At 40.6% G+C, this 27,404-nt stretch overlaps 1 protein-coding gene across 50 annotated transcripts in view; it reads left to right on the top strand.

The window, feature by feature from the left end:
• MYT1L (myelin transcription factor 1 like) overlaps positions 1-27,404 on the top strand; it is a 416,618-nt gene that overhangs the window by 351,158 nt on the left and 38,056 nt on the right. For 45 of the 50 annotated variants that reach the window (XM_073001026.2, XM_078389001.1, XM_073001007.2 and 42 more), the window contains 4 exons: positions 3,500-3,736; positions 5,680-5,801; positions 6,196-6,258; positions 6,750-6,818. In XM_073001026.2, coding sequence (XP_072857127.1) covers positions 3,500-3,736; positions 5,680-5,801; positions 6,196-6,258; positions 6,750-6,818 — 491 coding nt within the window. The remainder of the gene's footprint in view (positions 1-3,499; positions 3,737-5,679; positions 5,802-6,195; positions 6,259-6,749; positions 6,819-27,404) is intronic. The other 5 variants (XM_078388998.1, XM_078388997.1, XM_078388983.1 and 2 more) reach the window with 1 other exon arrangement.

The following is a 27,404-nucleotide window of genomic DNA, read 5'->3' as shown; positions in this document are numbered from 1 at the left end:
CTGCTATTTAAGGCTGGCTGGATAGCTCAGTAAGCCAGGCATTCTGTGGAGCTAGCCTTTGGGAGTTTGATTCCCCACTGTGCCTCCTGTGAGAACAGCCAGCCTGTGTAGCCTGGGGCAAGCTGCACAGTCCAAGAGCATCCCTGGAATAAGGGATAAATCATTTCTGAGTGTTCTCCATCTAGAAAACCCTGGAAAGAGATGCCGTAAGTTGGAATCCACTCAGCAGCACACAAATATTGTCATTGTATATGTGGCGTGTAGTGGCATATTTAAGATCTCTACAGCTATTCCTTTGTGCTGGGAAACTGTATGCTGTTGTAGGCATGCCATCATCAAATCCAGAGCCTCTGTAGGAAGCAAGGTGAAATATTTTCAAACAAGTTTGTGAAAATTTTGTGGGTGAAAATTAAACTGGTAAACTTGTTGGATCAAAAGTGGAGATTTTAAATAGTATAACTACTAAACCCCATTTAAATGGCCTTTGTGAAGCCCTGAAAACTAGTTTTTGTTTATCGGCAATTAAGGAAAACTTCCAGGCTGGCAAAGAAATTAGTTATGTATGTTGAGATGGTAATCGGAACTTTCTGCATGCATGGCATTTCTATCATATTCAACACACCAGCCTTAGCAAACCTGTGCTATCCGATCTAAAGACTGGCTTTCGTCAAAATAGCTTGAATTTGGTCAAATCTGTGTTCTTTGCACAGTTCTGACAAACTTTACTCTAAAATTTAAATATTTTCAGCTGCCATGGCCTACCAGGTCCAGAGTGTAGCATAAGGGCTTCGATGTCTTTACAAATTACAGTGGTGCCTCACATAGCGATGTTAATCTGTGCAGCAAAAATCGCTGCTAAGCGATTTCGTCGCTATGCGATTTTAAAAAGCCCATAGAAACGCATTAAAACCTATTTAATCTGTTCCTATGGGCAAAAAACTGACCTTAAAGCGAAGATCCTCCATACGGTGGCCATTTTCGCTGCCTCTTAAGCGAGGAATCCGTCCCTAAACACAGCGGGTGGCCATTTTTTTTACCCAGCAGCCATTTTGGAACAGCCAATCAGCTGTTAAAAAATCATCGCTTTGCGATGATCGGTAAACGAAACAGGGACCCGATCATCGCAAAGCAAAAAAAAAACACAACCATTTAAAACATTGCAATGCGATCGCTTTTGCGATCGTAAAATCTTCATTGCTATGCGGTTTTGTCGCTAAACAGAGCGCCCGTTAAGCGAGGCACCACTGTATACCAATAACTTAATGGATTAATAGCTACAGTGGACCCTCTACTTACGGAATTAATTTGTATTGGAACAGTGGCTGCAGGTCGAAAAATCTGTAGATCGAGTCTCCATTGACCTACAATGCATTGAAAACCGATTAATCCTGTAACTGGCCATTTTTGTTCCATTTTGGTTTTTTTCTGGTCTGTAGGTTGATTCTCAGGCTGCAAGTCGAACCTAAATTTTGTGGCCAGAGAAGTCTGTAACTCGAAAAGTTTTCAAGTCGAGCCATCTGTAAGTTGAGGATCCACTGTACTCATGAAGAAAGAAAGGAACTAATTGCATGAAATAAGGAGAGAGAGAGAGAAAGGAAATAAATGCTTATAATCAGGATCACATATAAACATATTTTTTATTCAGAGTAAAAAAAGAGCTACAGATCTTTTAAAATTTGATTGTGAATCAATGTTAATATTTTGTGTTTCCAGTATATTTGACAGTATACTGTACTTTTAAAAGCATTTTCAGAGAAAAGCTCTGCTTCTTGCTTATGGCCACTAGATGGCTGTGAGTAGAAACAAGGACTTAGGAGGTGAATTAAGTTTTTGTGGTAATGCCTGACTTGAGATCTGGCAGACAGCCTCTGCTATCTTGCAGGCAACCAAAATTTCCCCCTTTTAATAATATTAAATGGCTGAAATGACCATATAAGTAGTTATCAATTGAGACAAACAGAGAAACGTTTTGTTTTCATGTTGTAAGATCAGTTTACTGTGATAACCTTGTAAAGGAAAGGAAAGAAAGGACATTGGGAACCCCTCTTCCCATACAGTTTTGCCTTCTGTTAAAATAAAAGAGGTACTTCTGGGAAAATAAATGCTGCACTAAAATGCAGTCAGTGAAATAATTTTGTCTATCCATGTAGAATTGTGGTGTGATTCTCAGGAAAGATTATACCTTGGTGTGTCTTCTTGTAGTTTTATATTACTGTGTGAGGAAAGCATATCATGGAAAACCAAAAGAAAAAGAAAAAATAAAGAAGGCAAACACGTAACTGCTGTATTTTAATGTGAGCTTTTGTGGACAAGTCCACTTCCTCAGACATAAAGAGTAGGACTACATGCAAATGTTCATACATTTTATACACAGGGCCATTGCTAGTAGAGACTGTTTTTAACCAAAAGACTGTTTTTATCCGGGCACACGTTGTTGATAGTGTGGCGCTTCACACCTGCCAGCAACCTTTAAGACCCCGCTGGATGTCCAGTTCCCCTCTCAGGGGGCCTTGTTCTGTAGACAATGACAGGCTATAGGTAACAAGCAGGAGCGACCTGGTAAGGAGTGTTTCTGAGCACGCGTGAGGTGGCACTGGTAGATAGCAAGGAAATACTACTACTCCTCCTCTGTGAGGAAAGTAAGGTGCTAGACGTGGGAAGCCCCATCGTTCATACAAGTCTTGAAATAAAGTTTCTTGGGAAAGCTCTCAAATCGCTGCATACGGTTATGTATCCTTCTCTTTCTTCATCCCGATAAATTGGCACAAGCTTTAAGAAAACAGATTTTTGAAGTTTTTTTTTAAAAAAAGACGTTTGCTTCACATACAAAAGAAAAGGAAAGAGGAAGAAAGGAAAAAGGGGGAGGGGAAAGGCAGAAAGAAAATGCCTCACTTTCCTTCCACTTCCTCCATCGCTTCAGGGAATGTCAGTACCAGTTTCTTTTCCCCAAGCGGAGATGATTATAAAGGAGGACTTGGTAGAGTGTAAAGGCATGTTATCACTGAATGCCTGTGATGGGATGTCTGTGGGATGTGAATGCATTTCCACTTTGTAGGAAGGTGGCCAGCATAGTACAGAGAGGCTGGTGGGGGGCACCCATTGCAGCTGCCCATGGCTGCCGCTGGTTGAAGATGGTACGTTTCGTGTTTAATTGCTAGCACTTATTTCTGATTCTGTACTTGTTAGCATGTGGGGGAACATGTTTTTCTTTAAATTGTCCTTTGCACTGATACTTTACAGTTGTTGAGCAGCTACTTAAGTCAGGTCATATTCATACAGATATTAATTTTTGTTTTAAACCAAGCATGTCAAGAAGCAAAGACAGTGAAATTTAGCAATGAGACAAGTGTTGTTTTTTCAGAAATGTTTTATTATGCCTTTTAGTAGGGAGTTTCTTTGATCTCTATGTATGCAGAGGGGAAAACCTTGATAGTGGCAAGTTGAGTTATACTTTGTTGGTGTGTGTCTGTGTGTGTGTGTGTGTTCTTCATTGAAACAGAATCCTGATATGGAAGTAGATGAAAATGGAACGTTAGACCTGAGCCTGAACAAGCAGAGGCAACGAGATGGTTGCTGCACCATTTTGACGCCACTGGAGCCGATGTCACCGCAACAACAGGCTGTCATGAATAACAGGTGTTATCAGCTGAATGAAAGCGACTGTTGGGACTTGCCGGTGGACTACACCAAAATGAAGCCTAGTAGGATAGAGGAAGATGATTCAAAAGAAATCAGTGTATGTCTTTTTCATCTCCAAGTTTGTTTTGATCAGCTAGATGTCTAAAAAAATGGGCGGGAAGGGCGGGCACAATAATGGTAGCCGGCATCAAATCATTTGCAGGCAAAGGTGCTTCTCTGCATGTTTATCATTTTTTAAAGACAGCTTCTGAGTCAATTGTTTCACCATCAATTTATTTTACTAGCAGTCCTATCTTCTATTCAGGTATCTTTCTGAATTCCTTTTGAACGTGGAAAGGGAATAAATTACTGTCCCTTTCAGGACCAGTACAAGAAACTTTCATTTGTCAAGTATTATTTCCATTTTTTGCTTTACTTATGAACTTGGCTTGCCATGTCAAAAAACATGATGGGAATTCTTAAGAAATGCACATCCAAGAGATGTTTTACTAAAGACAGTTGCCATTTGTACCCTTGTAAAAAGGTACATGAAAGGTGAATAAAGCAAAGAGCAAAAGGAAGGCATGACTTAATGCTTCGCTCTTGCTACTGTAATAATCCTGCAGAATTAGAAGGTGACAGTAAAGGCAAAAGACAAAATATCTTGTTAGAGGCTGTATTTGGCCTCCCCATTTTCAAATAAGAAAAAGGTAAAACACAGAGGTGTTTTATCATGCTGCTCGGAAGAAATGTTCTTGATTGCAGTTGGTGCTGCCTTATTTATGGCACTGCTCTTTATCTTCGTCAGGTTCTGCCTCTTCCTCAGCACAATTTATAGTCATGCTTCGGTAAAGTAGGCATTATTTTACATTCTCATGCTTTAGTATCAAGGAATTTGGTCCTAGTACATTTTGATCGCCCAGTTTTATGTGCACTTCTCCTCAGCTGTCGTATAAATCTTCCTTCAATAAATGATGGCAACTTTTAAAGAACAGAGACATGATGGGGTATGCTTTGTGTACATTATCACTGAAATTGGAGAAAATACATAAGGGGAGAGAGAGAGTGTGTGTGTGTGTGTATGCAAAATAAGTGGAAGCAGAACTTTTAATGTTTTTGCTTAGACCACCATCTACAGGTTTGTCTGTGTCAATGCATTTCATCATGTTTCCAAATTTAGTGTCCTGTGGACACAGAGCTGTGAATGTCATCCTGCAAATTACACTTCATTGGCAGATCTATTTAGGATTGAGTTATATAACTAAAATATATCAAATATTGTGTTTGCAAATATAGTTATTTGATTCACTTTTTATTATTGTTGATGTGGTGTCCTGAACAATGTTATTGACGAGAGAAGGGTGTCTTTACGTGTTTCCTCTCTCAAAAGAACGTTGCATTTTCTTAGACAATGAGATATGAAATGATTGAAGTTACTGCTAAGAGCTTTGAAAAGAAAACAAATTATAATTTACATCTCTGTGTAGCAGAATTTCTATTATACAAATTCAGGGTGCATCGTTCTCTGCAATCCTACTGCTGATCTGCTCTCATGTGAGGGAAATCACATTAGTTGTAGGGGAAGATTAACAAGGTCCTGCTCACTTTCCTGAGCTTGTGTCTAATGTCAGTTGGCAGGAGGATTCTGGCCAATATATCTTAAATGGCACGATGGGTGTCCTCAGTGGCTTTTAGATGTGGTTTCCATGTAGCTAAAGTATCCACACTGGAGCTCTTTTCCCATTTGGGTCTCTAGACAGACAGCTTGTCCTGGCAATGACATCAACAGTTCATGCCATGAACCACCTTACATGAGTTGCTACAGCTAGAATTTCGGCAGTGGCCAGATTAATGCGGTAATGTATGAAACAAGCATGACATGCATACATTCAGACACTGCAACCGGGGACATGAAACAGCCAGTGTACATTCTCTTCTCTTCTTTCTAACGAACTGAGTGAAATGGCCCTTGATGGCAAAGAGGGCCTGCACCTATAGAAGATAACTGGGTTGGTATCTCTGTGTCCATTATGATCTGTTCCTTCTTCTACTTCCCTGCAGCCAGAAGACTTAGATCCTTTCCAAGAGGCATTAGAAGAACGAAGATATCCAGGGGAAGTCACCATCCCAAGCCCTAAACCCAAATATCCTCAATGCAAAGAGAATAAAAAGGATTTAATAACGTAAGCATAATGTGAGGTGAAATTATTACTTTTTTACTCCTTTAAAAATTTCTCTCTTTCTCGCTGTTACACCTTCTGTTGTCTTATCTGAATAAACAAGTACATATTTGCCTTGCGGTACGAGCATGCAGCCTTTGCAGCATATAAATGTTTCAGACTGTCAGTTCAGTTTAAGTGATGAAGCTAATATGGTATCTGCTTGTCCCTAATGATGCTATATTGTACTGAGACGCCATTTTCATTGAATTCTGTTCATTTTGCAGCTTTTTTGATAGAATGCTTAAATCCCCCTTGCAGACATTGCAGCTAAACTGGAAACAATGAAACTTTTAAGAGCTTTTTTTAAAAAACCTACTTACTATTTTGGCTGTTTTTTGTTTTTGTTTGGTGGCAGATGTCCAACACCAGGGTGTGATGGGAGTGGTCATGTGACTGGTAATTACGCCTCACATAGAAGGTGTGACTTCATTTTTTTCATGGTGGATTCTGTCTTTTCAATTTATTGTTTTCAGCTTACCTCAACAATGCTGTCAAAGTAAAAATGTTGAACTATGTGTTAACCCTTTGAGTAATCAGTGTTAATCTTAAAAGCATGCTGATCTGTGTGTTGTATAAACGTCTTTTTTCTTTTAAAACTACTACTAAAATTTTTTTAAAAATCCTTCAATTTTTTCAAACAGTTAACCCATGGATCACTAATACTGTTCCCTTAAATGTAGCCACTTATTAGGAAAAAAAATCTATAACATACAAAGTAAAGTTTTACACCTAAATATATTCAGAGGGTTAACTTCTCTAGCAAATTTAAAATTGCAGCACTTTCCCGCCCCATCGCTTTTCTGCATTACAATTTAATTTTTATTATTATTTTTTAACGTTGTGTTTGTTTGGAAGGTCTTGAGTTTTAAAGAAGGTTGATTTACTTGGCTGTCCTGACCTGTTTTACAGTCTATCTGGCTGCCCGCTGGCTGACAAAAGCATTCGAAGTATGCTGGCCACGAGCTCACAGGAACTCAAGTAAGATATACTGAATCCGTCTTATTTTAAATATAACTGTTTTCGTAGCAGTTGCAAAAAGAAGTATCCGTAGGATAAAGGAGTATGGAACAAAACTATGATTGATGCACTGCTCCTCTGGCAATAAAATACCAACATGGGCTCTGTTTACAGAAACTTTAGACTATTCATGTCATCCTACCACAGACTGCTATGATTTCAGACCAAAGATAAAGTGATCGGAGATCTATACCTCTTCTAAATGCCATTCTCTTAGCTGCAGTAATGTAACAAATTAGATTGGAACCTACTGAGAAGAATGTATAACATATCTTTTTCCCCCAAAAATTGTTCTCCACTCATTTTATTGTCCAGGAAGTAGGAAGGAAAAAGCAAAAGTTTTTCTTACTGAACCAATTGCAAAATGTCTAGATACATACCTCTAGAAGTGCAGGATAACTCAGTGGTTTAAGTATCTGGCTGCGGAGCCAGAGATTGGGATTTCAGTTCCCCACGGTGCCTCCTTGACTCATTGATCCATCGGGGCCCTTCCAGCTCTGCAGTTCTAAGATTATTTATTATTTTCATCTCTATATATGATGGATCCCAGCTGTTCTATTGTTATTGCCTGTGTTACATTTAGAAACAATCAAATATGATTTTCCAATTTTTGGCTTTTTTCCATTCAAAATATATCTTCAGTAGACATCTTAGAATTGAAATGTAAACTAAACTTTTACTATATTAAATTGTATTATTTGTTAGCTATAGTTCAGGCAATTTTTAAATGTCCTCTTAAAGTTGCAAATATAGGAATTACTCTTGAGATTACAAGGAACAGTCTGTGGACATAGATAATAACAACTGCTGTGTCAAAATAGGTAGATTTTCATAAGGGTGTCGATTCCCAAGAATGCTGATGAATCTACACAGAAGAGACATGAGCATTGATAGAATATTATAAGCGTTAGCATTCAGGTTTGTTTGTTTGTTTGTTTGTTTGTTTAACTGTAGTTCTCATATTCAGTATTGTGAAAGTACTGTGTTCAACAACATTAAACTATGATATCACTATAGGTCTTACTTAAGAACGTTTATTGCCTGATTCCAGAGGAGTTGAATAATCTAGTAAGTTCCCATTTCAGAGGGACACATCGAAATGAGTTAGGAAACAGAATTGGCAGGGAAAATAAGATCTGTAGTTCAAGGAGGCAAGTGAAGATCGTCTTAAATTAGGCCCATATAGAATGGAGGCTTTATAGTTTAATCTCTGTGGCAAGATCGAATTGTTCATTTAGAGCAGCCATTCTCAGTGGGGGCCATGTGGCCTCCTGAGGGTCCCTGGCGCATTTGAAGGAGGACACTGAATGAAAACAGTTCTTCACACACCACTTTATAAAGTTTGTTATGCAGTGTATACAATCCTGATTTGGCCTCAGTTTCTTTCCTATTGTGCTTATGGCCATGGCCATAAAAGGGTTAAGAATGGCTGAGTTAGAGGGAATGGAACCCTATCCCCCACCCACCCTGATCCATCAAGAGGAACACTTGAGGTTGTATCCAGTGGTATCTCTGTACCGGCAGAATGAACGCTTCTTCCCACAGCTGCCCTCTGTGTAATTCCCCCCCCCCAAGTCTGCTATAGGTACGTGGAAGATACGTTTGGGTAAATGCTCTTTGGGGGACATGTTGGGTTGCTGAGGGAAGTCCAGTCTCGTAAACAGAAGTCCGCTTACATAACATTGGCTTAGATCCTGTTGCATTTCTATTGCACAAGGCGTAACTTTTAGAGATAAATTCCAGCAAGTTAAGAAATTTCCGTAGTTATTATCTGTTGTGTGCTGAGTTGCACAACTCAGGATACAACAGGTCATGTTTAGGGAGTTTCCTTCACTTGAGGCAATTCACCTCTTAGAGTTATGCCTTTTTAATCACGCAGCAGGCTTTCAGCTGCTGAATGCAGCTCTTTTGCTAGTCTTAGTCAGGCACTGTAATCTAAAAAGGGGCAGGGCTTTAACCATAGTGGAGAAGGGGTGTACATATAACCTCTCCCATTCCTTTACTACTTAGAAGTCATGTAGACTTTTATGTGATGAGTCAGCTTGTGGAGAATTGAGCTATCTGGGCTTATAGCCTTTTCTTCGGAATCCTGTGCTCATTCCTGAATAGGGCTTCTTTCTCAGTCCAGTTGTTATACTTTGTACCAAAAAAGCAAACAAAAAAGAGCCGCCTTGCCTTCAAGCCATTCAAACCAGAAGCAGCCAAGGTGGTTTGTTTGGTGCCTTTCCAGGGCGTGAAATTGCACGTCCCATTCCCCTCACAGCTTGTGTCTGGTGGGCTTTTCTGGTGTGGTATCCTTCGTCCTCCCTGTTTGCCTCTACTTCCAAAGCTTGCAAATGTTGGCTGCAAGGTAGGAGTAAATGTAGGGTGCGTAGTATTCCTGGTGGCAGCATGGCTGAGAGCACAGACAGGCCTGAAACCAAAGCTGTGGCAATGAAGCCATAGCTAGCACGGTCCCATCTAACAATTGGGACCTGGGGAGGGACAAATGGGAAGTAGCTGTCTTCTGCTTGAATACCCTGGGTCCCATTTCCTTTTGCCTTTTATTTATTTATTTGTTTTATTTATTTATTTTATTTATTTAACTTATATGCCGCCCACTCTACCCAAAGGTCTCTGGGTGGCTTAGAACAATTAAAATACAATAAAAAGATAAAACAATTAAAATACAATTAGATACTCTAAATAAAAATTGCCATCAGGACCCACAGTTGATGTTATTTCAATTAAAAGCCTTCTGGAACAGGAAGGTTTTGACCTGGCACCAAAATGTCATCAGCGTTGGTGCCAGACGAATCTCAGTGGGGAGATTCGTCTCCCATAGTCTGGGGACAGCTGCCAAAAAGGCCCTTTGTCTACAGGCTATCCCTCTTACCTCCTTGAGGGATGGCTCTTTCAGAAGGGCCCCCTGGCTAGATCTTCATTGCCTGGTAGGTTTATATGGAAGGAGGTGGTCCTTCAGGTATCCAGGGCCCAAGCCTTTCCTGATGTTGGCTCTTGAGGAAGCTGAGAACTTTTTAAAATGTTATTATTTCTCAATTCTCTTAACAAGAATTGGACCTTTGATGTATAAACAATATTTTTCTTTTACTTTTAAAAAAACTGAACTTGGCAGTTGCAGGCATATGAATTGAATGAAATGAACTGGGCCTTCAACAGCAATGTTACAAAGTCCCCCCCCCCCAGGTCATCTTGATGGAGAAGTGGCCTGTAGGGAACTTGGTGATGTCTGTGTTGAAGGCCCAGTTCATTTCATTCGATTCATACAAATGCAAATACCAGCTGGCACCATAATGGCATTCAACATGAGAAGCATTCATGACAGGAAGACACGATGGAATGTGAGGATTTGACACCAGGTTCAATTCGTTTCTCTGTAGTAATGAAATAAATAAATGATGGCAGATTAAAATTGCTATTGTCATAACCATCTAGGAGAGGTTGCTAGTTACTATTTTAACACAAAGACTGAAGAGATACTTCTATTTTTTTACAGGATAAAATCAATAGCCACTCTTCTCAAAAGAATAAGATTGGCACCCCCCTAGACCCTCACATCAATCAGTGATTGATAAAAAATAATTTCAGGTATCCCTTTCAAGTTTAAATAGGATTTTCTCTTCTTGGGGGATAAAGGATCTCTGTGTATTAACAGCATTGCAGTTAAATTCTGTATAGGGCTAGGTAGAAGGGGAAGGATTCCTTAAACCAAAAAGAAAATTTCAGGGCCTAAGCAGAGGAAGTGAGGGACCATGTGCACACTTTACTTTGGCCGAAAAATGGGGGGTGGGGACAGCCTGGGCTTCAGACCCATCACCATGAGTTTTAAAAAAATGGAAGCTAAAATTATAAATCACATTTGATTATAGAGTAGTAACAAAATTTTATTTTTCCTTATATATACATAACTTTGACCTGACTCTATGTGATTTGCTGGAATCAATCAGAAATAGTGTTAGAAGAGTAATAATCTTATTATGAAACTACCCCATGTTTTCCTGTGCTTGTGTGGTTAAGCCAAGATAAAGATAGTCTGACAGCTGGGGAGCCCGCATTTCTGTGTGTGAGTGTTCTCTCCAAAGGTACCGGTTCCAAAGTGCCTTGTGTGGAAGGGGTAAGGCACCCTTGTGTTCAGGGATATTGATCACAGAACAGGGTGATCCAATGAGAATGATAGGGTTTTAAGAAATGAAGTATGTGTGACTAAATCTCTGTCTACTCGTACCATACTACATGCACACACATGCATGCACATCATTCTGTGGGCTACAGATGTAAACCAGGCAGCAGGAAAAGTAAGGGACTCAAACAAAGGGAAGTAAAAGAAGGTAAAATACGGAAGTCAACCTTCCCATTTTTCAAAACAGACAACTGTTTTCCTGAAGTCTGGCTCATGTAATGCAATTAACATATAAGCAAATAAGATTAAGAGTAGCTTCCAGACACTTAAAGCAACAACAACCTCATGCTTTGAAAAAGAGAGTTAGAGGAGATCATGGGTTTGTAAATAAATAATAATGCACATTAAAGAAAATGAGTCTACTTATAAAATGCTTGCAACCACACTGTTCTATGTGAGTTAAAAAGTGAAAGTGTCTAGAAGGTAATGCACATGAAGCCATAACTGCTCCTCATTTTGAGGTTGGCACACTAATTCCATGCCAGCAAACAGAGTGCTCTAGCACTTCATTATTGAGAAGAGCATCTTCTGTCAGAGCAGGTATCAGAGATTCATGGAATTCACTGCCCTGCTCAACTTTTGTAAAAAGCCTATGGCTTCCGTTAGGGAGTCAGTCCATCTTGTATTTGGTCTTTCTCTTTCCCTGCTGCCTTCCACATTTCCCAGCCTTATTGTCTTTTCCAGAGAATGCTGACTTCACATGATGTGCTCAAATAGGACAGCTTCAGCTTCAACGTTTTTGCCTCCAGAGATAATTCAGGCTTGATTTGATCTAGGATCCATTGGTTCCTCTTTCTGCCAGCCCAGGGTATCCACAAAACTCTCCTCCAGCATCACATTTCAAACAAATGGTTGTTTGTTTTTTTCTTCCTGCGAGCTTTCTTTATTGTCCAGCTTTCTCACTCCTACATAGTAATCAAAAGTACAAGTGTGTGGATGATCTTGGTCTGTAGTGACAAATCCTTATACTTGACGATCTTCTCTAATTCCTTCATTGCTGCCCTTCTGAGTCTCAGACTTCTTATTTCTTGGCTGCATTCTCCATTTGGATGGATGATTGAACCAAGGTGTACAACATTTCTTAACTGTTTCAGTTTCTTCATTGTCAGCGCTGAAGTTCTTCTGTAGCCATGATTTCAATATTCATTCCAGTCTTTAAGAAAGGAGATGCCAAGGAGTGCAGTAACTATAGGACCATTGCTTTGATTTCCCATGCAAGCAAAATGGTGTTCAAGGTGTCACAACAAAGGCTTTTATCTCGTATGAAATGAAAAATGCCTGATATCCAAGCTGGATTTAGAAAAGGAAGAGACATATGAGATCACATTGCAAATAACTGCTGGCTACTAGAGCACACCCAAGAGTATTAGAAGAATGTTTTATAGACTACAGCAAAGCCTTGTAGAAATTATGGGTTGGTCTGAAAAAAAGGGTGTGGCTCAGCTCTTGATTGTCCTGATGCATAATTTGTGTTGTGGGCAAAAAGCTACCATTAGGACAGAATAGAGAGAGACAGAATTGTTTCCTATAAGGAAAGGTGTCAGACAAAGATTCATTTCATCCCCTTATTTGTTCAGTCTATATACAGAACATATCATATGGAAAGCCAGATGATATTCAAATGAAGGAGTGGAAATGGGTGGAAGCCATTTGTAAAGCCCCTGTAAAATGTAATAAAGAAATAAAAATGTATAGATGAATCAAAATGTACTCTCAGTAGACTAGAATCCTTGAGCTGCCCAGTTCACTACCTGAGTGTTATTTTCTTGTCCACTGTTCTGAAGATTTGGTAGGAAGACTTCAGTGACTTCTGTGATTCTTCTATGATATGTACAAAGGGTAAGACCAATCGAATGGCAGGGTTCTTCGTTCAGCTGCAAGTTTTCGTGAAGAATCAGTGCACTGACCTAATAAAACCACTGGAGGGAGACAAATAATCACCTCTACTTTTCACACTAAAAACCAGTGATATCTATTTGGTGAGAAGAAACATACGATTCATACATAGTCTGCAAAACGTGAAGGAAAATAACCAACCTATTGTGTTGGGTTCCCCCCCCCCCCAGTAAAAGCCCTACAAATGAAAATAACCTACATTCCACAATGATGGGACCATCTATCAGTTAATGCCACTTTGCCAGAGAAACTGAGATACACGTGTAAGATATACAGTATAATGATCAAACTAGATGCTTTGAAGCAGATCTGAGTTTTATTACCACCAGGCAAATTATAAGACAGGAAGCCTAAGAAGCAGTGGGTGGGAACAAATCGTTAATCTCTACCGACCCTTCCACTTCTTCCCCTGAAGCATATATTTCAGAACCTATGGGATGGGGGAAAAGAAAAATCTATAATTGTTATTCTGTCCCTAAGGTCTGGCAGGTAAGGTCTCCATCTAACTCATTCCTTCCCTTTCATTGCACAAAACGCAGATCCATCGTTCGTTAGATATTTTAGCATGCACACCACCAGCTATTCTTGGCCCAAGATGGGGCTGCACCTTGTCATGCCATTTGGGGATACCTTTCGCTCCCCTCTGATCATGGCTACCTCTGATGTATGCATTTGTTTCACTTTTGAGCTAGCTACTTCGCTGAGCAGCTGCTTCGTACAAAATCATTCCAGGGGTGCAATGACTACTGCGTATGCAGTAGTTTACCATTGTAATCTATACAGTCCATGATGTTGATGCTCAAACCATTTCACTTGCCCAACAGGAATGCCTGGGATCATCATAATGTATAAGCTGATCATGTTTCACACACCCTGTGTATTGCAGTGACATTGCTTCATTGACTTTATACTTCAAAAACCAGAGACTTTGATGATTGAATCTGAGGGGAGAGGAAATCATGTTTAAAGAACATTGTATCTTGTATAAATTTTATTGTCTCACTCATGAAGGCAAATAGAAGAGCAGACAGAATTCAGCTAGACAGATTTTTCACAGAAATTCATTGCAAGGTTAATATATTTTATGCAGCTCCAGCAGTTTCAAGCTAGAAGTAATCACTGGAATGCTACAGGGGTTTATTGTGAAAACATACAGGCCAAAATCCTATGATATCTTTACACTAAAATGCAATCAGCATAAATCTTGGTGGCAAACGGCAGCAAGCTAAGAAATCAGCGTAGGCCTCCACTGCTGTGCAACTCTGTGCACCACAACAAATGCCTCTGCTGAGTTCATAGCTTGCTGCCGTCTGCCACTGAGATTTAAGCCAGTTGTGATGCCCCAGCATCATAACTAACATGGTTCTAGTATTGCATAAAACATACATAAGAGTGAGTGTGCTGTGTAAACAATAAGGAACTGTGTACTTCCATTTCAGAGAGACCTGCTCTTACTAGATTTTGTGGGTGAGGTTGCACTCTTATTGCAGACCTTTTCCTGTTCCCTAATAGAATTTGTGTTGCCTTCTGTAGGTGTGACTGCCGTGATGTGGAGAGGAAATAGCTCTGCTCCCTGCTTTCTTTCCCAAGAGTACAAATTAGATAAAAGACAGGACACTTGCTTAACTTCTAATCAGTTTATTGCACATTTATCCATATAGGATTTAGCTAGCCTGTATTATTTGATTTAGCTTAATAACTAACTACATACTATCATTGCCTTTTCTCTGTAATGAGACTTTAGTTAATTAAAAATAAAGTCAGAAAGTACTCTGATATCTATCATTTTGTTCTTCTGAAACAAAAGCCATCTGCATATATTGATTTAACTGTCATCTGTCCTTCCTGCCGTTAGTGCTGGGGTTTATTAAGAGAAAAAGAGACTAATGGATGGGGAATTTTAGATTCAGAGTCTCAGAGTTGATGCACAGTTCTCAGCTGATAGATGTAGTTGTGGCACTGAGGGAACCCATGTGGGGCAATAGGAGTCTGTTGTCTGAACATGAAGCCCTGTGCACCATTACCACTATTATCATTATTAAGGTTTTCTTATTTGAAGGCCCTTAATTTTGCAGTTGAAGACAGATATAGATAATAGATGTATAGTTGTGTAGATGTACAGTATATGGAAGCTAACATAAAATGAACAGAACTAAAATACTATGCAAAGTCACTTGACTGGACAACAGGGAAAAAAAGACAAGAACTTTATATGTAAACAAAGATTAGAACACTAGACACAGTAATAGCAGAAAAGGAATTACTATCTGCATATACCACCTTATATATACTGTATATGCAGATACTATGGAACCTTGAGTTCTATAAGATTCCAGATGGTGGATCCCAGATAGCCTTAATCTTTCTTTTGGAGAAAAAGCTCCACAAGAGAGCGCAGAAGCTCTCGTGCTAGATATATTCGCGAAGGCTTTCACGGCCGGGATCTAATGGTTGTTCTGGGTTTTTCGGGCTCTTTGGCCGTGTTCTGAATGTTGTTCTTCCTGACGTTTCGCCAGTCTCTGTGGCCGGCATCTTCAGAGGACAGCAACCTGTACTCTGGTGTAGTTGGCTTGCACACAGACCCAGACTGATGACACCACCAATGCTTTTACCGGGCCCTGTCCTCTTGCCCATACTCAGCCTAGAGTGTGTCCTCCAGGTGGAGGGTTCTGTGTCTCCCTCAATGTAAGCCTTTTAGAAATCCGACATCCATTTAAAGACTTCATAATTACGAACCACAATACAGTGGGTCTCTACTTAAGAACGTCCCTACTTAAGAACAATTCCACTTAAGAACAGCTCCATTTGCTAAATTTTGCTTCTACTTGAGAACAAAAATCCAGATAAGAACAGGAAAAAAAAACTTTCCTGCTTTTTTTTTAACCTTAGGTCATCTTAGGTTAAAAAAAGTTCTCCCCCTAGTGGTAGAGTACGTATTAACCAGCTTTGCATTAGTTCCTATGGGAACTAATGCTTCAATGTACGAACGCACCTCTACATAAAAAAAAAAAAACAGCCAGAACGGATTAATTGGTTTTCAGTCCGTTGCTTCAAAATTAGCTTCGTCAGAAGTGCTTTTAACACTGTTCCCTGACCTAAGGGGAAAAAAAGGAAAAAATCCCCCTCTAGTGGTAGAAGGTGGAATAGCAGCTTCCCATTAGTTTCTATGGACGGAAAAGAGCAGATACGGATTAAATGGTTTTCAATGCATTCCTATGGGAAATGCAGATTCTACATAAGAACTTTTCCACTTGAGAACCACCTTCCAATACGGATTAAGTTCTTAAGTAGAGACCCCACTGTAGTGTGGTTTGAACAAACAAATGTTCCTGTAAAAAAATTGGAGTGGCTGTTCCATCATCACTTGTGCCAAGGCATATAACAGTGATGGCGAACCTATGGCACGCATGCCACAGCTGGCACACAGAGCCCTCTGTGTGGGCACATGAGCCGTAAGTCACCATAGAGAGATACAGTGGTGCCTTGCTTAACAAGGATAATCCGTTCCAGCGAAATCGCTGTAGAACGAAATCCTCGTTAAGCAAAATTAAAAAGCCCATTGAAATGCATTGAAAACCCTTCAATGCGTTCCAATGGGCTGAAACCTCACAGTCCAGCGAAGATCCTCCATAGGGGCGGTCATTTTTGCTGCCTGTAAAGTGAGGAATCAGTCCTAGAAAACAGCAGGGGCCATTTTGTACACCCGGCGGCCATTTTGAAACCCGACAATCAGCTGTTTTTAGATCGTTGTAATGCGAAAATCAGTTCCTGAGGCAGGGAACCAATCATCATGAAGTGGATTTTTCCCCTTTAAACCATCGCTTTGCGATCGCTTTTGCAATCGCTAAAACCTAATCATAAAAAAACCTAATCATCAAGCAATTTCCTCGTTAAGCGAGGAAATCTTTAAGCGAGGCACCACTGTACTTACCCATCCTCTGATCCCAGATTTCAGCACTCCCCTCTGCTCGTGCAGTGATCCAGCAGAGGGGTGCATTGGCAACCATTACCGGGCTAGCCCAATGGGGGACTGGAGGACTCGTAAGTATTTCTTTGTCAATACCGCTCATAGGGGGAAAAACCACAAGCATTTAACCCTTGCAGTGCATGAGCAGTTGTTTTTTTCTAAACTAAAACCTCAGCATTCGGGGTTTAATTGCAGTATTGGCACTTTGAAATAAATAAGTTGATTTTGTGTCGCAGTTTGGGCACTAGAGCTCAAAAAGGTTTACCATCACTGGCATAGAACTATGAAGAAGGGGACATTGTGTGACCAAAGTTTGCAATATAAAATGTTGAACATGTTCTTTCTTATGTTAACTTAGTAGTTTAGCCTTTCTTCTTACTTTTAAAAATGTGTCTTTAATTACCTTGAATTGGATAGCTCAGTGGCTTAGTTATCTGGTGGCAGAGCCAGAGGTTAGGCGTTCAGTTCCCCACTGTGCCTCTAAGCCAGCCTGTGTGGCCTTGGGCAAGCTGCACAGTCCCCCAGGGCACCCCAAGAAGAAGGGAATGATAAACCACTTATGAGTAATCTCTACCTAGAAAACTTTGAAAAAAGGTTGGCATAAGTCAGAATTGACAGTACACGATGATGATTAGCTTAGACTTTTTCATATACCACATGTATATACAGATACTACATAGATTACGCCCACTCACTGTCAAACTGTTCTTTGCTCTCTTAACAGCTTTATTAAGATTTGTATTCCTGAAATCTTAAAGTGTCTCAAAAATAAGAAACGTGGAAGCAAAATTGTTTTCAATTTAGACCATGGAATTATAACTAGAACTAATTAAACACAGTTACCACCTTCTGGGTATACCATATTGGTAGATACTGCTTGATCCCACAACAGAACAATACCCACACAACCACCTTGGCAACAAATGGAAAGTGTGCCCAAGCTGCACTTATATGGAGATGCCATTTTGGTTTTGCCTTCATGTGGGTGGCATGCATAGGGCTTCTGATATTTCTCATGCGTGTAGTGGCTGTACAGTTCAATGCTCCTTGCAGGTACAAACTGTGAGAGAAGCTGTCGCTGAAAACATAAGAGATCAAGCACTCACTGTATATAGTAAATGACTAATAATTATCTGTGTTGCGGTGAAATGAAGTAGTGTCCCACACTTGATATCAGTGAGGCAAAAGAAAAAAATACTGTATGTGGCCCTGATTTTCCAGCACCACATAATGAAGACTTCATTTCCAAAGGTAGTCAGAGTAAAAGCAAGCAGGATGTATATCTTGGATTAAAAAGGGGAGGTACGTTTTCTTTAGAAAGGAAAAAAATGTAAAACATTTTAAGTATTTAATTACCTAGGCCACAATTCAGAGAACTCAGTATCTCAGAGCATGCCATTTGGCTTAACATCAAGACAGCAGCATTCTGTGCATATATGGCAATTTGCTAATGAAATTGTAGACATTGTTGAAAGAATGGTCCAAGGCCATTAGCATTTATCAGTTTCCATCTTCTTCAGCCTTTGGTTATAGTCTTGCACCCAGCTATGAATAGTTAAGCGTAAGTGTTTGCATGCATGCTTTAGCTGATGTGGCTTAGGACTATAGTTCATTCTGGTATATAGATTCAAAATCATACAAGTGCCTTTTACACATTACCGGTGCCATGTGGTTCACAGTGCCATAGAGAGGGCCTAGGCTGAGAAATGGGTATTTTGCCATAGCCACCATACATATAGTCAAAACTGTTCTCTGCACTGGATTAGAAAAATGCACATCAATCCTGGGGTAATATGATCATATACAGTACTGATATGCCTAGAATTCCATTCTCTAGAATTAGGTCAGTCAGTAGCTTTCAGCTTAGATCTTTGTACAGTATACCCCCCCTTTCTATGACATCATCCATGAACAAGCAGGGAAGTATCCATAATGAAGGTTCCCAATACAACCTAGTTATGCCTGAAAAAACTTGATGAGTATGGGATGTTGATTTACTGGTACAGTACAGGAGAAACTGAAACTTGAATGGAAGTGGAACAAGATAGCCTACAAATGGCTACTGTTGACTTCCTAGAACCTTGAACATGAGCAGTCCATGCTGCAATATTTTCTAGCAAATCCAACTTGTTATTGAAAAGTTCCATTGTTTGCTTTCTGAGGTGCATTCTCAATCCAGGTGCAGACAGGTAGGACTTAGTGACCAAAGTAATGCTCAAGGCCGCCTGCAAGCATGTACAGTACTAGAACAGATTTTCCTGTTTCCCCTCTATCTAGAACAGTGGTTCCCAACCTTGCTTCACCCAGTTGTTCTTGGATTGCAACTCCCAGAAGCCTTCACCACCAACTGTGCTGGCCAGAGTTTCTGGGAGTTGTAGTCCAATAATACCTGGGTTACCCAAGGTTAGGAACCACTGTTCTAGGGAAAGGATATTTCTAATAAGCAAGGCCTAACATGCAATCCAATAAATCCAGACTTCTTTGAATGCAATTCAAAAGCCATTTGCTTGAAAAAGATATGATGAGGCTAAACTTACTAAAGCACCCATACATCTGTACAGCAGAGGTGGTCAACCTGTACCCATTGGCTACACGCCACTCTCAAGACCATTTTGGTGACCTGTTCAGTTTTGCCCTCCTGCCAAAACCATACCACCAAAAATCATTGGTGCCGTCGTTTAATCCACACTGTTGAAATTGGTGCCACCAGTGCAGCCAGAACTGTTTTAGTTCTTATACATCAGTGAGATTTACATTGGGACTTGAGTTACTCCAGTTACTGGCATTTTGCAAATGGCTGCATCTTAATAGTCTTTGAAGAAATCAGCATACAAACATTTCCTCATGTTTTTATAGCATGCCATTTAGATCTGTCCAAAGTATTAGGTGTATTTGTTTAAGTTTATTAGTAATAAATATGATCGTAACATATCAGCTTTGTATGATTTAGTTTGCTGGTAATAGCTTTGACCACAGCAAAATGTATTTACTGATATTTCAGTTTAAATAGTGATGTAACTGTGTTCATATTCTATCTCTTTGTGTTGTACATTTGTTCTTATAGCTTGCTGTCATTGAGATCAGTTTACTTGCTGTAAGTCTAATGTGTCAAACATACTCATCCAGCAGTAAGCCCACTATATATTGTGGGTTTAAATTCTGAGTAACCAAATGGGATTGCTCAGTAGAATTGGGACTAGGAAATGCTGCCTCTTTTACATTTAGGCACAGCTGTATAAAAAGAGTGCTTTCCTACCTGAATCCAAATGGTGTCTAACATTTCAAAACTTTTCAAATCATATCTGCGTTGCAAACAAGCCCTACCCCAGACCTAACCACACTTACCCAGTTCTGCTGTCGTTAATCAAAAATATTCCCAGGTTATATTCTGATGCAGATCAGTTGCCCTATTGATTACTAATTTATCAGTTATGGCCGTCCAAGCTACATATATCACATGCAAAATGAAACAAAATGTACTTGGAAATAAGATTGGCTTAAAAGACCCCATTCTGGCACATCACTCTGTCAAACTTTCATAGCTTATGGTTAAAGCTCTTCACAAAATTTCAAATGTGCACACTAATTTAAGATGCAAAATTTTTTAATGCAGATTAGAAGCATCTGTGGACAACAATAGATTATATCCAATGGCTTTTAAATAGTTTTCTGAAATTAATGAGACAGGTAGATTCCTAGATGGCTGGAACGAGAGGCTGTATTTCCATTCTTCAGAAGGGGGCATTGGCAGAGACCCAGTAAATTACCATCCATCGGTTGTTTTAGATGTTTCCTCATGGTGCAGTAGTTAAACTGCAGTACTGCAGGGAAGGCTCTGCTCACAACCTGAGTTCAATCACAAGCTCAGATAACTGGCTCAAAGTTGACTCAGCCTTCCATCCTTCCAAAATCAGGAAATTAAGTACCCAGCTCTCTGGAAAGGGCAGTAATATGTAAATTGCATAATTAAATTGGAAACTGCCCAAAGAGAGCTTTAAGCAATATGGGGCAGTATATAAACAACACACTTTGCTTTGCTTTTCCTCTAAAAGTGTACAATAACATTATTTGAACAAGTTGAAAGAATGATATGAAGCAAATGGTAGTGTATTTCCTGAACACACTCTCCCACATAAATGCAACCATTTTGTGTGGGCAATACTATTGTTTCATCCCTTGGCAGTCTACAGTGAACAGGTCTGGAGCCTGACAGCTAGAAGAATCCTGCTAAGATATGGGATTGTTAAAAAAGAGAAAAGACAAAACCTGAAGTGGACTATGAGAGGTCATACTAATGATAGATGCCACTGCCTTCTCCCTCTTCCAGCCCCCCTGGAGGTTTATGTCCTGAGTTCTTGTTTGAAACCAGATTCAATGTATAGAAGCTCTTGGTTCAGAAGATAGATTTCTGAACATCCACAATGAGGAATGACTTCCTGCACCCTATGTAAGCAAAATCATTGTTCTCAAGGCATCTCCTGCGAAGTAAGGTAAATTTCAAGGCCATGAAAACCACATTTAAAGAAGCATAATTTCTACTGATCTTAATGCAACATATACCCAAATTATGTGTATGTAGGTGGACATGAATTATAAACGAATATCTTAGAGTTCTTGATTGCTAATACTGGCTAGTACGTAAAACCTCATTCAATTAGTTATGAACATAAAATGTAATGCCATGGTATTTATGTGTGTTCAGTTCTTTGTGTGATGGCAATACTATAACCTGATAAACTTTTGTACATCCTTAAGATTTTGTGGTATTGCATTATGCTGCATCTGACTTTTATTCAGTATGCTGCAGTATATCAAACAAGGAGGCTGTTATTAGCAGGACAGCACCACTGTGGAGAGAAGTGGGCCTTCTGCTTCTGTGCAGATTAGTAGACCCTACCCAACTAGAATATCACAAGCTTACGCAGCTTATACAATTCCTACAATATCAATTTAAATGCAGTGCAATAATAGGTAGCAATTCATTTTTCCAGAAGAAGAGTTCTAATTAGAGAACTGAGTATCCATACACTGCAGTTACCATCATCTGAAACCTTTGGAGACCTTTGGATTTTAGATGCAAGTAAAAACAACATATAGAATTTCATAGTAAACTGAGAGAGCTTTCATATGAGAACTGTTGTAGTTGCTTAAAATATTGGTTTACTGTTACTGCAGTACATTGAACAAGTCTACGGTGGCCAGAATCCACTTGAGTAGCCACACAAATGGCCTAATTGCACTGTGGCAGGATTTCAGCCAATGTCCAGTGACTGCTTATCATAAAATACAATGGTGCCTTGCTTAACGATGTTAATTGGTTCCCAAAAAAAAACACAGCTATGGGAAAACATAGCTAAGCGAAACACCATTTCCCATAGGAATGCATTGAAAACCGGATAATCCGTTCCAATGGGAACGGATTACCGTCCTTAAGCGAAAATTGCCATAGGAAACATCGCTAAGCGAAACAATGTTTCCCCCATTGGAATGCATTGAAGCCTATTCAATGCATTTCAATGGTTTTGACAGGTCCGTTTTCGCTATTTTTAAAGTGTCTTAAAATGTTCAAAATCTGTTTTAAATGCTTGGGATCGTTAGTGCACCTTGTAAAACCTTTGCAAACTTAATTTGGCTTTGTTCTGAGTCTTCGTTAATTTTTGGTGAATTCCCCCCCCCCATTGGAATGCATTGAACTGTAGGTTTGACAGCTACAGGGGACATTTGGGTTAGCATGAAAGAGAAACGAGACACAGAGAGCATGTCTGCACTGGCAGAATAGCTCGCAGTTTGATAAATTTTTGGTAGTGTTTGGATTATGGTGTCCACACATGTTTGACTTAGAGCAATACATACTGCCCCTTTTTAGAGCTGCCCCACTCCTCTTCGAGCCAGCGGTAGGGCTACAGGGTTTTTTAGTACTACATTTTGATTGCTCCTAATTAATCTGTTTTGTAGTCCACACCAAAATAGAGCTGTGGGCAGTGTTCTCTGATGTGAAAACCCCTGCTGTAATGTATTTGGTGGGTTGTGGCATTGAAAGGGATGACGGATAACACCTTCCTCTATTTTCAACTACTCTGCCATTTAAAAATTTTAAAATATATTTTCCTACTGGTGCAGGACTATCCTGGATAAATGAGATACATTGGTGCTTTATGTGTACATGCTGGGTAGATGCATTGCTGCTTCACTATATCACTTTATTTAACAACAGAAGGAAAGTCACCAGGGCCCACAGTTCAATAGCTATGGGAAAAAAGCAGTGAAAGGAGCAGGAAGGGGAATGTTATTAATCAAACGGGAGACAAATTGGGGTAATTCAAGGACCAGTCTGGACCCTTCTCAAGGGTCCTTTTCAAGAGAAAAATTGGCAATCAGTGTGAATGGAGGCATTGCTCAAGAGAAAGCAGATTGCACTAAAGATAAGAACTTTTTAAGTGTGAACCAGACTGCTCCAACTTCCCCGATCTGGACGTGCCTTGAATAGGCTTCTGCATTTATTTTCAGATTCTTTTGTCATGTTCCTAAAGAGAACCTCAGAAATACTGATAATCCATTTTAATTTAATGAATGAGAGGAACAATCACCTCACAATCACTGATATTCCAACAGATAGCCTGCCTGCTACCAGGAGCCTCCTTGTGCAACCCGCCCTGCTCTTTCCTCTCTTCTCCTTTTGCCTCTCAGTCACTCACTGTCAAACGCAGGGAAAATGGGGGATGGGGAAAAGACCTTAAAAAGGAAGCCCCTTTCATAGTAAATGAAAGGAACAGTGCATGAGAAAACAGATGACCACAGAGACATCCCCTAGATGAAAAGAAATAGAAACAAAAGCTTCCACTATACAGATCTCTGTGAAAGCAGTAGAGCTGCTTCTCTGCCCAAGTGAAGACTTATTTCTTTCTCTTCTTTTTCTCTTTCTCTAGTTAAAAATCACAACCATTTTCCTTATCCTTGGACACCATCTAACATCAAACAAGCCGTATCTCAAGATATTATTTCAAGTATTAGGGTTAGGAGTAGGTATGGCTTCAGCTCTCAACTGCAGAGCAGAAGTATGTTGGTTTCCTACCTCTTCATGCGTGTCTTAAGGCAGGATTGCAGTTGGCGATTGAGAGGCTTCCAAGGGGCAGACATCATATTCGGTATCCTGCTTTTGAAATTAACCATTGCAAGGTACCTTCTTTCACTGAAGGAGAAGTGGGTGGGCTTTTGATGGGCTTAGAGAGGCTTTAGGTGTCCTTTCAAATATTCTGGTGAGGATCCAATTAAGTACACATTTGGGATTACATAAACAGTCCAATGGGAGTGCAGTGAATCCCCATGTGCCCTTGAATTAGTTCAGTGGCAGAGCACATTTTTGCATACAGGTGGTCCACCCGTTCCGTTTTCAGATCATTGGCTGAAAAAAACTCCATCTGCCACTGACAGAAAAGAGAGATTCCAGGGCGCTGCTGCCAGTCAAAACTGACAGTACAGGGCAGTGAATCCTTGCTGTGATGCTAAACTATCATCACTTTTGTGTTGCCTGGGTTAGATCTGTTTCCCTCTACACAATCCCAAGGATTTACTTGGAGGATTGCCACATAGGTAATTGCTTTCTTCCTGTTATCCTCTCTCCCATCCATAAATGCTTCCGTATTGAATCGTATTTTACAGGGAAGGAACTACTGACCTAGAACACCAGCAGTAAGCTTGGTTTATACCTGTTAATGGTTCATATGGCTCTTACTCACCTCAAGGTTTCTTGCAAAAAGATGGTAGCCTTGCTGGATTACCGTATTTTTCGCTCCATAAGACGCACCTCTCCATAAGACGCACCAAATTTTTAGGAGAAGAAAACAGGAAAAAAATCTGTTTTCTTCTCCTAAAAATTGGTGAGCCTTATGGAGAGGTATGTCTTATGGAACACAACCTAGGACCCTTTGGAGGCTCACCCAGACCCCCTGAAGGCCAGAGGGGGCAAAATCACCACCTTCTGGGGCTCTTTTGAGGTTTGGAAAGCTTCAGAAGAGCCCCAGAAGGTGGCAATTTCGCCCCCTCTAGCCTGGTGGGGGGGCAGGGTGAGCCTCCAAAGGGTCCTAGAGTGTGTTCCAGGACCCTTTAGAGACTCACCCTGCCCCCCCCCGAGGGTCAGAGGGGGCAAAATCACCACCTTCTGGGCTCTTTTAAGGCTTGGGAAGCTTCAAAAGAGCCCCAGAAGGTGGCGATTTTGCCCCCCTGGACCCGTGGGGGGTGGGGGTAGCGTGGCAAGGGTCCGAGGGGGCCTTCCAGACCCTTGCCACGCTACCCCCCCACGGGGCCAGCATGGGCGAAATAGCAACCTTCCAGGACCTTTTGAGAAGCTTTCCAGCCTCTCAAAAGGTCCTGGGAGCTGGCGATTTCGCCAGGGCTGGCCCCGTGGGGGGGGGTGGGGGCAGCCTGGCAAGGGTCCTGGGAGACTCCCTTGGACCCTTGCCACGCTACCCCCACCCCCCACGGGGCCAGGGGGGGTAAAATCGCCAGCTTCTCGGAGTGTTTTGAGGCTTGGGAAGCCTCAAAACACTCCCAGAAACTGGCAATTTTGCCGGTGGGAGGAGCGTCGCAAGGGTCTGAGTGAGCTTCCAGGACCCTTGCAACGTTCCCCCACCAGGAAGCTGGCGATTTCGCCTGCGCTGGCCCCGGGGGGGTGGGGGAGCATCGCAAGGGTCCTGGAAGGCTCCCTCGGACCCTTGCGACGCTCCCCCCCACGGGGCCAGTGGGGGCGAAGTCACCACCTTCGCACCATAAGACGCACAGACTTTCTACCCCCCTTTTGGAGGGGGAAAAAGTGCGTCTTATGGTGCAAAAAATACGGTATGTCTTATTGGGCTTTCTCTGTCTTTAGCCAAATGTGCTCCAAAGTTCTGTTTGTTTCCTGTGTTCCAGAAGCTCAAGTCCCATTATGGAATAGTGCTGCTTACCTTCTTTGTAATTTTCAGTCTTCTTTTGCTATGCAGAACTAGTGTAATTCTATAGCCATTCCCTACAACTCTATGCTTGTAATCCATAAATTTTGTAAAATATCTTTGTTGAACAACATTGCAAAATGTTCTTTCTAATGACTACTAATATTACCTTTTTCTTTGAAACATTCTCTATTGAAATGAATTCAATGTGTATCATACACTGGGAGAAAAAACCAGGAAGAAGAGAAGGCATGTTCTAAACTATGACTAATGAATTAAAAATACTAGAAAGATTTATTTGATAAGATTAGGAATACAGTTAAAATTTTGGGCAGTGAAAGTATAATAAACTTAAAGTCAATGCTTGGTTTGGTTATTGTGGTTTTTTTTGGGCTGTTTGGTCATGTTCTGAAGGTTTTTCTTTCTAACATTTTGTCAGTCTCTGTGGCTAGCATGTTCAGAGGACAGGAGTTAGAACTCTTGTCTGTGTTCTGGTGTAGTGTGTGGGATAGTTGAGTATTAATAGCTGTGGGATCAGCTTTTTGTCCTTTTCAGGTGATCGGGTGATTATGGTGATCAGGGTGTTTTTTGTTTGTTTGTTATGGGTATATTGTTGTGATGGGGGGATGATCTGTCACTGTGATTGATGGGTGTCGTTAGCTGGTCTTTTGTGTGCAGTGATCACCAGTCCTTGTGATTGGGGAGAGTTCATTGTCCTTTTGCAGGCTGTACTTTTCAGTGCTGGGAGCCAGGCTTTGTTAAGTTTCAGACTTTCTTCTTTTTTGTTCAAATTCTGCTGGTATTTGTGGATTTCAATGGCTTCCCTGTGTAGTCTAGCATAATGATTGCTGGTGTTGTCCAGTACTTCTGTGTTTTGAAATACAGTAGAATTTCATGCCCAGCTTGTTTTAGGACATGTTCAGCTACTGCTGATTTTTCCAGTTGTTTTAGTCTGCAGTGTCTCTCATGTTCTTTGAATCTGGTGTGGATACTGCGTTTTGTGGTCCCAATATATACCAGGCCACAACTGCAAAGTATCTGGTATACTCCTGAAGTGACAAGGGAGTCCCTTTTGTCCTTTGCTGACCGTAACATTTGTTGTATTTTTGTGGTGGGCCTGAATACTGTTTGTAAAAGTTTCGCCATGCAGTCCGTGACTCCTTTGATGTATGGCAGAAATACTTTATTTGTGGGTGTCTATTTTTCTTCTTCAGTTCGGTGTTGTTTTCTCAGTTTGATGGCTATTGGAATTTCATTCTTAGAATCGCCATTTGCCTGTAGGGCCCAATTCCGATGGTTGAGTTTGGTGCTGAGAAATTGAGCTTCACAATTCCAATTTGCATGGTCTACCAGTGTTTCGGTGGTTGGAGTTTTTGTGTCAGTCCCGGTTTGTGTGGGTGGGTTTTCTGTAGACTTTGTATCCCAATAGGAGGTCAGGTTTGAGTATGACCATGACATCTAAGAAAGGGAGTTGGCCCTCTATTTCTTTTTCCATGGTGAATTGTATATTTGGCTGGACGCTATTGATATGGTTTAGAAATTTTTCCAGTTTCACTTCACCATGGTTCCAAATTGCA

The sequence above is a fragment of the Pogona vitticeps genome, chromosome 1 (genome assembly GCF_051106095.1).
Source record: "Pogona vitticeps strain Pit_001003342236 chromosome 1, PviZW2.1, whole genome shotgun sequence".
NCBI classification, from domain to species: domain Eukaryota; kingdom Metazoa; phylum Chordata; class Lepidosauria; order Squamata; family Agamidae; genus Pogona; species Pogona vitticeps.
The sequence above is the reverse complement of the archived record's forward strand: the minus strand, read 5'-3'. Positions and strand labels throughout refer to the sequence as shown.